This window comes from Varroa jacobsoni, unplaced genomic scaffold (assembly GCF_002532875.2).
Source record: "Varroa jacobsoni isolate VJ856 unplaced genomic scaffold, vjacob_1.0 contig00723, whole genome shotgun sequence".
In the NCBI taxonomy this organism is placed as follows: domain Eukaryota; kingdom Metazoa; phylum Arthropoda; class Arachnida; order Mesostigmata; family Varroidae; genus Varroa; species Varroa jacobsoni.
In genome coordinates, this window is record NW_019214514.1 from 67,217 (window position 1) to 83,187 (window position 15,971).

Consider the following 15,971-nt stretch of genomic DNA (forward strand, 5'->3'; position numbering starts at 1 on the left):
CAAGCGATCAACAACTGACATCGTCCCTCTAACGGAGCTAATACGATATTACATCGAGGGGTAGCTAACTAAGAAGTCGCGATATTCGGTCCTTAAGATGCCCTACAAAATCAACTTGTAGACGATAAATTTAATTATGTTTTTACGGACCCAAAATAATCATCGACTTTTGTATTTCGAAAAAACGAATGATGATAACGATGGAAAAACATGTTTGTAGGCAAATCCTAGGCGATACTAATCAGTGAAACAACTGGCAAGAATCTTTTCATTGAAAAAAATATTCTATAGGAAACGTCGGATTATTTAGCTTCGCGTACATATCTATCTATCTACATTAAGGAATGTTATTAGAATTTACTCTCTAACAACTATGCTAATGGCCACCGTTTTTAGGTACAAGTTATTAACTTTGGTGCACTCTATCGATGCTTCGGGACTCTAAAGAAAACTCGCGGCCGAGTTATATACAGAAAGTCATTGCTGATACCGGGTGCAGGTGTTAGCTTATAGACACATACAATATCGAAACTGGCACCTTTTCTTATACTTTGTTTCTAAGATTTTATATAAATAGAAACAGACATTTCAACGAAATTTTACGCAGGTGCTATTCCATGTAAGCATGTTTGTTCAATATAAATCACAATTTACCGTAAATATAGTTTCAATTCGCGACATAAAGCGCCCGCGAGTCCTTTTCAAAATGCTTCTTCTTTAATTCGCAACTTATTTTTGGATTGTAAGCGTGTGCCAAGCGATATTGGCGATAGAAAAAAAAAATCCACTAAACCTCAATTTTGGGCTGATAGCAGGTCGAAGATTGTAAAAATGTACGGCTTAAACCGGCTAAAAAGGCACAAACAGCCTTAAATAAACTAAGCGTTGGGCTTTATGTCTTCTCTATCAAAAATAGTTTTTAAGCCTTAAGTTTTTAAGTTTAAGATGAATTTTTAAGCCATTTCTAAAACCAATTGAAGCTCTTTCGGCTTGCCTCATGGCGAGCTTCATCTGATTTTTTCAAGGTCGTACGAAAACAGGCAATGACGTAGACTGTTGATTTTAGGCAAAAGTTATTTATCTCGGTGGGGATTTCTTCAGCGCGACGAGATTGGATAATGGGTTATTTTCACTAAAACTGCGAAACGAAAAACTCATCTTTTTTTTTTTTTTACCATGACACGTTTGTTACTTGGTTCTAAAAAGGGCAGGCTTTCTTCCATTACGAAGAATGATAAATGACCGCATGCCCGTTACAACGGAGAGCGCGCCAAAAATTTAACCCAAATTAAGGGCTTATACTATAGACTGTATGTGCATATATAGAAGCTTGAATCAGATATTAGAATTTTTCCTAGACGAGCGGTACTTCGTTGCTCTCCATTGATGAAGGTCATTCGAAAAATTCTGTTTGGAAGCAGCGATTACATTTTTGTATCACATAAATATATACAGTGGTTTTGTCTTCTGCCTGTAAAATGATGCAGGTAATTTGTTATCTCTTCTGAAGGGGAGATGATAAAACTGCCTATCGGCTTGGCTTGTCCCAAAGTAGAATTGCCGTCCTGGTTTTTCGTTGGTGCAGGGACGCACGAAAATAGTGAGAAAATATACGGTGTTATGAAAACCGCAGTTATCAACAGCAGTGGTGTGATGCTTTGGGTTACTATGAGAGTCCAGCTAGGCCTAAGCCGTCATTTTCTCCGTGGGCGAAAAATACTCACCTGGTCTGGGTGAAATGCCAGATCATACAGTATACAAACACGTTTTTGTCGAAACCAAAAAGGCAAATGCGTTTAGTACGAGAGGATTAAATTAGGATCTGCGTTACTTTGCGATATTCTAAGGTACAGTACGGTAAAAAGCTACGCTTGAAGGTGTTATGGGCGAAATACACGTTAATAAGGGGAAAAACAGGATGAACTCGCACGAAAATATGGTGAATGATAAAATCTGTTTAGGATTAAAAAATGCAAGAAAAAAAGATGTGACCTTGCACTTATTGAACGATTGACCAACGGATTCATTTGCAGCAAAACGTTGTCAAAACACCGCACTACGTGGACAGCTCTATGACTTGAATTTACTAGGCCCAGCGAATGCCTGGATGCATAGACGACTGAAGGGTTTTCATGAAAGGTGACCCAAATACGATAATCAAAAACGAAAAATCGATACTAATTTATATTTCTATTACTCGTTAACCACGCCTTATACACTTACAGTATCATCTATAACCAAATTCTTCTCATTTATGCATTTCTCAAAGCCACGCGACCATTACGCGTTTGCTTTATCGAGTATGGAGACTCTATAGCAAGGGGCAGCTGTATTACATGAGCTTGAATGGCTGGCAAAGTCCCCATTTCGCTTAACGGTTTTTGTACACGGCACAAGCTGACACTGTCGTAGCAAACATATCGGCTGCCCACAACACACATCATCCATAATCATTACGATCATATATAATTTGTATGCAAGCATAATAATAGGAGAAAATATTAAGGACGGAGTTATTCCTATGAGAAATGTAGCCTTGAAATTGACACATGTGTGGACGTCACTCAAGAGTTATGTAACGCTCAGCTAACGACGCGTTAGCGGAGCTATTGGGACGAGGGAAAGGTAAAAGACGAAGGGAGGAGAAAACAGTTAAGGCTAGGAGACCCGACGGGCCCATAATCATCTGCTCGCTGGTACGATGCTTCGCTAATTTTACATTATTACAATATATCTTGGATCGTCCTGGAGCCGAGGGCACGGTAGAGGGAGATAACAAGATGGCGTGCAAGCAAAAGCAGTTGAATCGGATTAAAGATTACTTCGAGAGGAGGGCACAGAGTAGTAAAAGGATAACATGTTACATAGGACCTTTTTTTTTTTAATACAAAATGAATACGCCCATAATTTACTACGTGATTTATTAATCACAATTAATTGTATCTATTGAATACCTGGTGGAGCAAGAAAAGAGCTCAAGAGCTAGAAAAGAGAACCGTATCTTTGATTGACTTGAAGCCTATTAAAAGGACATGATAATAACGACAGTACTTTGTTTTATTTCGAATCAGTAGTCTGATGATAGTTTCTAATGACAATTATGCGCAAATATGAACGTACCTTGTGTATTGGAAAAAAACTAGAAATCTTACCAAAGCTTTATTTCATAAAGAGATAAACTGAGGCTTTCAGGGCTTCTTCTTTGTCTTGTGTTTCTCCCTTCGAACTCCTAAGAAGTTCTTGTTTACTTACGAACAACGAAATGACGTATGTGGTTGCTACTCGGGCTATGTACGGTACTGAAGAATGAAAATAAGATAACGCTAAATTCCATATAAGCGTTACTGAAGATCGCCTTACTAGATGTGCAAAAGAAACGGCTCGATTTATTCTAACTTACCCAGATAACCATATTACATCTAACTGGTGTTATTAGTTGAGTTAACTAAGAGATGAACTGATTCACAGAACACACAAGCCTTACGTACGTTGCACCATCACACGTATATGACAGCCCACCATAATGTGACTGCTTGTTCACGAGAAACGTATCTAGAAGTAACCACACATAATAAAAATGCTAAAAACTAACGGGCCACGGAGATACGTACGTCTTTACTTCAATATGTGTACCGCTGTTTAAGTCAAACGCCTGACTTTTTGCTTCAGATAAAAATCAACGTGGTAATTTTCCCGGTCCGAGCTAGCTGCCCTTCTCCTTACAGTAACTGTTACCTATTGAGACTTCTAGTGGTACCTGTGATTTGTTTTTTTTTTAAATTACCTATGCTTTGTAGTATGGATGACCAGCCAAAAAATTGTGGGTGGCTACTTCGATTTCGCGTTGGTACATTCCTATATGATAATCCGCCAGTATTATTGTCATTTCACGTCATCTGCCTTCGTAGCAAATTTTTTCAGGCGACGCATAGCAAGAAAAGCAGGCCTTTGACTGTTATTACCAGCAGCAGAAGTACTTTGTTCCACCAGTATGTTTTCGGTAGTATGCTTCTCGTGGCTACATCCAATGGATCGGTGGTGGCTCTAGCTCTACAACCTCACCTGAAATCGCCACCGCTTCGGTGACGTTGAGACGCTCAGCGGCTGAAGTTGATCAACGTATTATCGATGCACAGTGCCAAAGTGTTCGTTTTGTGCCATACAATTCACTACAAAAAAAGGCGACATTACCTACAAAACATTCAACGTGCTATAGTATAATATATTTATACATATCGCCTTTTTGCAGTACTTCGATGACAAGGTAGAAACCCTGTCTCCGAGAAGTCGACCGATCAATGATATTCAGAAGCACCCATAATAAGCGAGTCGCCGATGGCGGCCTGAGCACCGAGGTCTTTGCTGAAGCAGATCAGCGATTCTAGCTGTGACGAGTAACGGCAGCGGTAGCAGGCACGAGCTAAGATATGGCCTAAGCGTGTGGAGAATTTTTGCAGTTGAATGAAGCCGGTTGTTCGTATCTTGCAGAATTTCGTTCGTCTCCGTTAAATCACACTACCCTTATACGTTATGTAGTAACCATTATCGAAGATCATAATCATATAAGTAGTCACAGACGTGCATGAGCATGCATGCGTATACATTTTCTTGCGTCATCAATACTGTACCTGTTTCGTATCTATTAAGGAGCAAGTATATCGTGCATACGTGATGGTAAGTTGTAATTTGCGTTAGTTAATGATTGGTCCTGATAAGTCAAGTATATATGCGTGTCGTTAACTGTTTAATGCTTAGCAAATTGATGCATGGCTAAAGATTTTCGCCAACTTCGAACTATACAGATTTTTGTAACGTCGTACTTTATCTACCTTTTAATAAATAGCCTATTGTTGTCACAATAGAGCAGGGTGACTTCTCAGAGCCGATTTAAGTCTGTACGACTAAAAACAGAGACGATCTAGACCCGCGCACGCAGGGTAAAACTGTAGTTGACCATTCTGTGTCATGGAAAATCAGTTAATGCTAACTAATGATGAAGCTGTCTGTTTCTTTTCATCCTGCAATCCACCAATATTCGTTAACACTCGAAAGGTCATGCCCAACGATCTAATACGTTTCCATATCGTAAGACACAATCCCTGCTGTTAAAAGAAGGCTACCTACAGAACATATTTTACTGTGCTTACGGGAAAAAGTTCAGTGATGAAACTTCTCTCATAACAGAATACTAGCTTGGTGTAACATACAAATTGAAGCTTCACTGTGTCCTAAAAAAGTAATGGAAGGAGTGTCTGTGCTCGAAAAGTGGGTAATGAATAGGGTAGATGAATAGGTTGTAGCATCGATAGTGTAGGTTATAGTTAGGTGACCTCCCTAGTAATATTCTGTGGTTCTACCATGACACAATAATATTGCTTTTAAACTAAAAGGACAACAGGGCCCATTATACAGTAGCTGTTAAGAAATAACCTACCGCTATATTTTTGCATTTATGGCGACTGCGCCATATTGCAAAACCTGGACTATCCGGTCAGCGGAAAAGTCATTTTGACGAAATCTACGTTTCAAACGGTACCGCTGCAGCTGTTACTGAGTGCGTTTTTCTTGTTTAGGAAAACTACGGCGAACGAAACGAACATTTGCTATATCAAAAAAAAAAAAAAAAAATTAGAGAGACGCAGCGAATTCCCTAAGCGCTCACGTGACTAATATAATGAAAAAACTACTGAAAAGAAAATTTTATTCGGCAAGTAGGCAATGACTTGCAGATGCAACAATTGTTATTTTTTTACTAGCTCCTTAAGTTTTATTTATAAACTGCTAGGGTGTGCTTTTAGATAAACAGAACAATGGCTTTTCTCTGTAAACACTGGAAATTACTCTGCCAGTTAAGTACAATATGCTATGGTATAGTGGAAAATTGAAAAGTATCATTTTAAACTTACGTCCCTGGCATCTTTTCAAAAATCTCTTTGCTCGTTTTACTTCGCATGGGGCGCTTCAGCTTCAACGTTAGGCATATGACTTTGATAAAAAAAAATCAAGCTCTACTTGGGGCTTCTCAGCCAGTTTCATCCTAGTCGTATGACCAGTACTTTTTATTATTACCACTTTGCAATAAATAGCACCATTTTCAGTATAACACCAAATACTAAATCGTTACTACTCTTCCTTTCGGTTTAATATCTTTACTAATTATCTTCTATCGTCGACTGCCCTTCAAAGGTGTTTCTAATTTTATTTGTCAATAAAACAACAAAGGCAGAAATCGTGATCTTTTTTTAATAGCAGTCACAATAAGCTGTCAGTATCATAGCGAAATATTTTTGCCCGACATTGCTGAACGAAACTACTCCTATTTTGTTCAATAAAATGCATGGATTGAAACCGCAGTGTCTCTGTTTTTCTTGTAATCGGTGGTCTTGTATCCCTTGTTCATGCCATCCTAAAATCAGCCATTGTAAAAGTTGGCTCTACCTTTTCATATGCAGATGCCGCGTGATTCCGTAAGTGTTCCGGTGGAATTGGTTTTTTTCATAATCTTTGTCCGGCCACTGGCCTGTGTGGGGTTCGACGGCTAACAATTGGGGACAACAGTCGCCACTGTCGCAACAGCAGCGCCAACGACGGCGATACCGAAAGCGATAGAACTACGAGCGGTAGCAATTTGATCCTTCAAATTCAAATCTCGCAGTTGCCTAGTCATGATTATCGTGGACGTTGTTTCCACCGCCAGAGTCGTCACTAGCCCATGCCTTGGCGCTGGCTGCGGCGGTCGTGTCACTTGCGTGACACTGGACGTTCACAGTAGACATCATTTACAACGTCATGGACGAGCGAGTCCACGGATTGCGATTGATATTCGATGTAACATAGCACAATAGGACAACAGTTTGATAGAACGGAACTGCATGGACATGGTTAAGAGTGGCAGAGGCTCAAAGGGAGCAGGAGAGCGGGAATTGGCGAAGATGTGGGTGACAACGACCAACTCGCTGGCATAACCGTATCAGGCATTGAATATGACCCACGGTGCAGCCGCAGCAGCACGGTACAAGAGAAAGGAGACAGAGAGAGACTGAAGAAGTCACTGTTATACCCTACAAGCAGACAGAGAGATTTTGCCGCTAGACAAAATAGTAAACGAATATTGTCCGAGATCGCGAAATCACGTTCGCGTGATCCTTTGCTTGACCAGTAAACTGTAGTGTATTAGGTTTCTATACCAGGTGCAGGCATAGCCCGTCGTACTTCCTTCAGGACAACTGTAATTTTAGATAGTGTACGTGATGGTGAGGTATTGCGACACACCGAGGATTAAAGCCGCAGGAATACGGAGAACTACAATATATCGTTGACAGGCTCCACACATGCCATGACTAGTATGATACTCTTGATGCTGCGTCAAACTGTAGTGAGCGTCTTCCTTAGAAGCATACGTCGATATTTCCCTATATCCTTTTTAAGTCAAGAATCAAACTCTATCGGTTGTCGGTGTCCGTAGTGTACCTAAAGGTATAACCTCGAGACATATACGGGCGTATGGGAATTCACGGCCTCTAGCTAGGAGAGAAAGCCAAATCCCTGCCGTGGGCGTCCCTGTTCAGCTCATGCTCGATTTAGCTTTTTTTTTTTTAAGTGCATTCTGCTAGCAATATTATTTTTTAAAAAGTAACACTGCTAGCAGAATTTTAAAGCTTTGGGTTCTGAGTTCCTGCAACGCCGTAATCGAAGAGTAAATGGCGTGAAGTTACAGATTGGGGTTATACAAAGTTCGATCGCAAGAAAAAATTCGACCGTTTCTCTTCCAACTCCTGTTTTATACCTGAGGTAACCGAAGCCGGAACTGACAGAGCGGAATGCTGAATGACCCTAACACATTCAGAGAGTAACCCTGATGGATCAATGGAACAGTCAAAGTAGGCATAACGTCTGTACGAGAGATGGTTCCTGACCCGCGCAAATGCATGTATTTTCTGGACACCGTCCGAGCACATCAGAATTTTCACCTAGCAGTAATAGAATGCCAAAATCAAATGTGAAATTCGCTGCCTGCCATAACGATGCACATCGTTGACAAAAAGCTTTGGCTCAAACACCGATAACCGACAAGACTATAATCTGTCTTAATCGATATTAGATGTTTGTTTCTCATTACGCAGTAGCTTTTTAATGACAAAACACTACCTTAGTTGATAAAAGCTCGTCAACAAGATGCCTCTGCGCGGTAAGCTTTACATTTAACATTCTGCCTTACGAAGTTATATAGAACTGTTGATGAGGAATAACACTGAAAAGAGGTATGGCGACATGTCGAGAATAAAGGAACGTGAATCTGCTTCTCTGGAAAGGTCTACGCGTCCCTTTTCAAATTTGCCCTGGACGTTCCATAGACTACACTAGGACGCCGTTCCTTGGAAAAGCTGTTTAATCAACAATTTAGCCAAGTTGTTATGCTATAGAGGGGACGTCTATTGTTTTCATGCGTCAACATCAAAAAAGCGCACCACTCACAGTTATACGCGATTTTGGCCATCACTATAGCATAGGCAGCATGATATAGGTACATGACCTATTCTCGAATGACGTTCTTGACTGGCCATACAATTATGCCATCTGATCGTCGCTGCTGACTCAGCCGACGCTTTTTAGGTGAGTAAATCATGCGTTGACCTTGCTGAGTTGTCGTTATGAACTATATAGCTAGCGGAAACCAACTGAGGTGGCCGCCCCATAAAATTTAGCAGTGCAACAAGCCTATCAACCTTTTCGTGCTTGTTTATATCATTGGTAAGGATACTACACTACGTCTGCAGAAAATCGGAGAGTTTCATAAAATATCAACCACAGGGACTCGGAGCACACATATATATATATATATATCTTACAAGTGACTATGGAGCATATATATGTATATTACATTTTTACTTACTTAATATTACACTTGATAAATTCTGTTTAACAAATTAGTTGCCACGTCTGCCTACGACACCTCAGGTATGCCGATCTTATAGATTTTACATTTTTTTTTACAATTTGTACTTCCAAACGCGTAAACGACCACGTACACAGATAATAAGCAAGAAATGAAATAAGCCTCTTTCAGGGTTCATTAAATGGCATTCTGTAGTTTTGCTGTTAGACTTACTTCCCATCGTAAAATGCGTTACCCTAATGCCCTTAGAAAAAGCAGCGAATTCCTTATATTAGGATCAAGGTGCAGTTGGAAAGGACATCAACGTCAGAGACAGGGCAAACACGGGCGAAAGCTGGCCCATATATTGGCCAATCTGCGTGCCTGAAAAGCGGTAAAATCTCGAAGGGGCACTTAAAGCCCGTTTCCTACCACCCCTCTGCGAACAATGTAACCGAAAATTACTGCACTCGTTTTATATACAACTAGATCGCGTTCCCAACCGCTTCTCCTTGTGCGCATTTCTTTCGAAGATTTTCATGTTTCTGATTAACCTTTACTTCAAAAATCGATTCGTCAGGATAGAGGGAAGCAAGGCTATTGATGGAGATTTCGGTGTATCAGAATTGCAGTATGAAGAAAATTTTAAGAGCATGCACAATGCATCTGCCAGTTAAGGATGGTTTATGCGTCTTCTGTAAGGCGTGCGCCTGAAGGCTGAACTGGGCTTTAATTTACGTACTTTCCAGGGCTTCGAGGATGAATAGTGGCAGTCATAAATGAGATAAACATCTCCGTCTAGGACAAGTTTCATGAGATACGAAGCAGTTTTATAGCACGATATAGGCTATAATTTCAACGAATAGATTTAACTTTTGCTTCGTAAGGCCTGGATTAAATGTGCGCCCGTGTTATACTCTATAAGGCAGAATGTATCTAAGATAACTTAAGTGTTACGGTGATTTGGTAAACGAACAAATAGATGGCTGTACGTTGAAGAAACATTGTCAAAAGAAAGAGTTTGATGAATGCTCAGTTGACGCGCTATTTAAAATGTACAAATTACCCTCTTGGAACGTTGTGTGACGCATCGAAATACTAGGCCTATTTTTCCGATGTCGTATCCTTGTTTCGAATATTTTGTTACATGAGTTCGTTTGTCATTTTACAAGCCATACATTGGGTTGTTACCCACGAACGTTGCATGTGAATCCAAAAACCTTGTAATTGCACAAGAAATAGTATTTACTAGCTTTCCAGAAGCTGCGAATGTAGTGAGGACTTGGGGTTTTTCAAAAAAAATAAGCAATAGTATACGAGGCTCAGGATTTCTGTTTCCTAAAAATCTACGACATCGGGTTACATTGTGCTGCCTGGAAACTTCTGAATTAATCAATGCGATTTGAATTTAGCGGTCCTGTTGTTGTCTTTTCCATTCTTTAGGACTTTTAAAAATTTGATTGCTTTCTTTTCTTTTTTTTTTTTATTAATTAAGAGTTACACGTTCTAATGTATCGACACGCTATAATTATCATGCTAGAATAACTAAGAGTCAATTGTAAAATAGAATTAAAATACGCATTGAATGTCTAGTTACGTTTATTAATAGATAAAAAAAAAAAACATTAGGTTTTTTTCGAAAAATTAGAAGCAAATGTTGCGAAATAAAGGGGCGATTGTTAAAAAAAGATGACAAAAAAAACTTAAAATTGCTCTGTTATTGAAATGCGACTTCTGTAACGTCTCTTTTTAAAGTAATTGCTAATGTATACCTTTAAATAGGGTTGTCATACATCGTAGATATGTTTAGTTCTTGTTTGCTTTTGGCACAATAGACCCACCTCGAGGTTCGGTATGATGGTTTTCCCGTGATGTTGTTTGATCTTCGGTGAAATAGTTACCACAATGCCTCGGTAGGCCTTGTCCCTGGGATCGATATGTACTCTCGAGGCACTTGTTCCTGCCCCAAGTAATAAAAGCGCAGCTATCAAGCATAAAACCCACAGAATAAATCGTCCCATCATGGGCCAAATGATGAAGTGTTCGCCTGTGAACAACAGTGTTTCTGAGTTGATTAAAACTGCGACTCCCGATTAAATTTGTTGGCGACAATCCAATATTGTATTGGCTTTTGAGGAGTGTGTCACTTGTTAGTCCGATGAGCACACAGATAGCATACGATTGCCTAAATTGCTGGATAGATCACTTAACACTCCGAAGATCCTCTAGGACACTCGGTGTTTCTATGATGAGCGCACTTTAGGGTATTCTTTCTCATGAAACATGTGGTCCTATTAGATAGTATTCAGTTGGGTATATGAACTTTCATACACTTGCGATTCACCGAAGCCAGTCGAAATCTAATCACGATCGCGTCCTACGAAGTTCATTATCGGGGTGGACGAGTTTTGATAAGTTCACTGCTGTGCTCAGGAGACGAAGCTGCTTTTTATGCTTAGACTAATCTACACGAGATTCTTCAAGATTAGTAATCGTCAAGAGATTGTTGAACTACGTTTTAATTAAATGCGGAATACGTCAAGTTGAAATGCTAAGCGTTGCTTTTTTTTAGACTATTTTCGGTTTACGATAAATCCCAGCTTAGAGCAGCTTTTTTCGATGGGACAAATTTGTTTTGCTTAAAAAAAAAGACGAAGAAAAGGCTTGTGAATGCATGCATGATGTTTCTTAAGCCGACCGTAACAGCGCAGTTATCCATGCGGTTTCAGAGGCTACCAGTGGCAATCTGTTGATTAGAAGATACCCGGTAGTCGGGAGGCTCAGGGTGGAGAGGATGTAGTTTGTTGGGGAGAGGGCAGTCCGGGGGAGGGCTTGTCAAGCAGAATGGGTAATGGGAAAATTGCTTGTTAGTTCGACGAGTTCTTCGTTCGGGTGTGGGATTCTGCTATTACCGCAGATGTTGCGCATAACATGCCCTATTCCTCATACAATATGATCGAAAATCTGGGTCTGTTTGTATTATACGTCGTCGTTGTTGTCGTCGTCGTCGTCGTCGTCGCTTTCACGTATGGCCTAACCTAAAACGATTAAGGGCAGACAAATAAACTTTGAGCAAAATCCTTTTGATGGGAAGGCGGCGAGAACCTGACTTCTCATTAGTAGTCTTAAACAATGCCGTATGCGCGTAATGCTCTTACGGATATAATTGATAGTTTCTACGGATATCTTTACGCTGTTGTTTCTAGTAAACGTCGCTATTTTCTATAGGTTGCTTGCAAGCCAACTTTTTACCGGTTTAACAAAATAATATATCGTCTATTGGCCTGAGGATCATATAAACTTTTTAAAGACTTGAGCAACGAAAAGGATCGGCGCACAGAAATAGCAGTCCACTTGCATGGACTTAAATGCATCGGATCTGCTATAATTAGTAGGCACGATTAATAGCACAGTTTAACATGATTACGTTAATGTTCTCCGCCATTTTTGTAGATACGACTCACAATGAGGCGCTAAATCATAAGAACTACTACTTTTTGTATGTATTTGTACGTCTCATGGAGGCTACGTTTGATGCTATAGTGTCTGGATTTAAATACACTTTTTAGAAAATTTCAAATAATTAAAGTGATTTGTTGTAAGAGCTTTTTTATTGCCTCTTTTATTTGACTTTTTTTTTTTTAATGTTATTTCTTCATTATTGCTTATATTATATTTTAGTTTTTATTATCCTAGTTTAGCATTTGATAAGACTTTCCACTGCTACTATTTCGATTTGGTGTTTTTCATTTCCACTTCTTAAACGACCCTCGCTAAGCAGTTGGTCATACACGAGGGATATTTGCCGCCGACAGTGCAACCTGGGTCTGTGGAGTAAGGTTGAACATGAGAGTACGACAACTTCACCCCGTACAAGCTTCTATAAACTAACTAACTAACTAACTAACTATCTATAAATTTAAATGGTAAACTTCTCAGGGAAAAAAACATTGCGAAAATATGTATATATATATATATATATATAAGAGATTTGCCCATTGCTCCCAAATTTAGTTAGCAGTTCTAGAAAAATTGATGCTTGTTATAATTATTATTATTATTATTATTAAACTGCAGTTTAACTTTACAATTGCTCGTTCCGTAAAACAGCACAATATTTACTAAGTAATTCTTATTATTGTATCTATTATTACGAAGTATGAGTAACCTGCTTAATACAATTCCTTTGAAAAAGATTAGACGTTCTTGTCGGTAAGCTATGTGAAGGGACGGATAGAAATCGTGGGGTCTCTTGTGCCACTACGCTAGGCAAGAAATTGGCACCGGTAGACCAAATGTGAAAGACTCGTGCAGAAACTATTTCTGCTTTTTGACAAAAATTATAGCCACTAAATCGGCGCTACCCGCGCGACCACAGCAACTGAGAAGGTGCCTAGGTTAAGTAAGCACAGGTACAAACTCGGTTATAGACAAGTCTCCATGACCGTCAGTTTGTTATTAACGATGTTATTACAAAGCTTTACGGATCACGGTCTGTGTACCATAGCTGCGGGTAAGAACTCAGTCACCATTGTCATTGTCAATGTAAGCCCTATTACAGTCACCTTACTTCTACCGTATGTGTAGCGGAATATGTTGTTTCGAGCCAGTGCCATCATTTCATCAGAAAATTGTGCCTTGGATACTTGTTTTTTTACGTTAATACGTTATTATTTTCTATTTAATACGTCATATTAATGTAAGTTTGCGTTACCATATTGACGGGTTTGCCTAGCTACGGTGTATTCTCTTTTAAGTTGATGCATGCTGGTATTGTAGGTTTCGTCTCAGATTCTCATAACGGTTGATTTATGGTGAACGTATGTTTAAGTTCAAAAAAGCGCCTATTAGGTTACCTACGAAACGTACATAAAATGCATCTCGTCTGGTCAAAGGCTGGTAGTAGGGCTATCAAAAGCCGAATGTTCATACATCTATTTATGTGTCGTGTCCATGTCTGTCTGTGTATATAAAGGGCATGTAAGAAGTGTGTGTCTGAAACAAGGCTAAGATTTAGAAACGAACGTAGATGCTCGACAAGTTCTAGCGCCAGTGCGGGCTGTGGCGGAAGATTTCTCAAGATTAAATTTAATCTTGGTCTGTTTAGCAGCCGCAAGAAGCGGGTAACAAAAAGGAGAGAAGCGAGATTTAAGTATAAAATGGAGAAGACGAACAAAACTAGACTGGGCACCTGGGTTGGAGTTCATCTAAACGGGGCTGAGCATTTATTCATGTTCTGGTAACCCCTTTTGAATGCAATCAGATAACGTGAAAAAAATGCGAAAGATGACTTGGTCAAGTGATCACTGCGACATCAGTTTTTATGTATGACCCATTTTTGAAAAACCACTCATCAGGAAAACAGCCATCCTAGCGGAAATACTAATTGAACAATAAGACAAACGTACAGCCATTTAAGAGAAGAACTTGTCAGGTGATAGTGATTCACTATACATCTTGATCTTCGCTGGTAATACAGACGCTCCGTCGAACTGACACTAACGACTTTTCAGAGATTAAAGGGTAGAAAAAGAGAGAGGACATTGTTTAAAAATCGCATCGCATTGAATGGAAAGGCAATGATGAAAGGTGCTATTGAATTAGACAGAAGTGAGCCTTTAGACGCTCTTCCAGATATATATATATATATACATATATAGTGAAGTTCAAGCTCGTACGTACAGGGAAAACTGTTCATTCCTTTAAAACAGGAGATGTCATAGCAGGATTATCATACGATTAACCTATGGCGACAGCGCTATGCACAAAAGCCGCTTTGTATGCTATCACGTGTACGCACGCACGCACGCACGCACGCCTTCCAAATCCTGGCTTCCTCTAGGAGTTTCATATGCTATTTGCCCTGTATGACTACATGATATTAAATAACAACATGTCAAAGCTACCCCGCGGAGCAGTGTGGTTTCGCATCAATTTCTAGTCACCGCTGCTCTTTATTCGGATTGAATCACTAATTGGTAAACGAATGCTTTTCGTGTCGCTTTGGACCTGTACGAGATGAGACTGTTTATATTACTAGAGACTTGTTTATCATCGATAGTGTTCTACTTTAGGTTAAAGTGTTCTATCACTTTGATAGCTAGAAGCTATGTTGTTCGGCACAGAACGAAGCGAAACAGCTTCCAGCCAATGGAAATTGTTGTTGAAAGACAGCCTGCTTTATGCGGTCCATTTCAACAAGCGTTTACTTTCAGGCCAGTACAAGATAACGACCGGCGCGGATGCTAGGACTGTGGCTACGATCATGCTATATCGTTATTGCCACTGTCAAATTGAAGGATGAGGTCATTAAGGGCTGCTTTAGATAAGTAATGAACACTTGGAATTGAAATAATTTTTATAGATCTGAATAGGCTTTGTTAGTATTTTTTTTTCCACCAATAATTACCTCTCCCTAGTACTAATGCAGCTGATTTGTACAGCTGATAAACAGGATAACTAGCTCACAAAAGCAATAAGCCGACGTTTCTAGTCAAACAGATACAAACAGTTAGGGCAAGTGCAATAACTGCAATACTATCTAGCGTCCGTATAAACCCAAAGCTAATCCCAGACACAAACTCTCTCTGGATTTGCGTAAGGTGCCTGCTTCCAGTACGTGGGCTTGCAACGAACCACGGAAACGATGTATTTCGAAAAATTATCACACAACTACACCATGTTTATCAAGGCATGCAAACCGAATATCAATAGACCAGTCGTTTACTGGTGTATATAAAGGCGTTCCACTTCAAACACCGTCCGATCACCAGCGAACAAATTCCTATGTTTGTTACGTAAATTAATTATATAAGAATAAAGCTAGTAACATAGCACAGCATCTATAGAAAGCCTATAAAAATAGAACTTTTTAGCGATGATAAATTACTCGAGGGTGTCACATTGTATTTTCTGCATTATCACTTAGCTTGCGAACATCCATCCTTGGAATCAAGATGAACAAACTCTATTCAGTTTCAGCGATATGCGATATGGATCATCTATTAGGAATCAATTTTGAGACGCCCGATACTATTCGGCTAGATACATTACGTCTATATGACTATTACAAACCTCCTGTGGGATTACCTCGATT

The 15,971-nt window shown here is 39.6% G+C and overlaps 1 protein-coding gene across 1 annotated transcript in view; it reads right to left on the minus strand.

Annotated features, from left to right (window-relative positions):
• LOC111271512 (calcium-activated chloride channel regulator 1) overlaps positions 1 to 11,896 on the minus strand; it is a 32,522-nt gene extending 20,626 nt beyond the window's left edge. Inside the window, exon 1 of the mRNA XM_022852355.2 lies at positions 10,717 to 11,896. Coding sequence (XP_022708090.1) covers positions 10,717 to 10,899 — 183 coding nt within the window. The 5' untranslated portion in view covers positions 10,900 to 11,896. The remainder of the gene's footprint in view (positions 1 to 10,716) is intronic.
• Between the last annotated feature and the right edge of the window lie 4,075 nt (positions 11,897 to 15,971).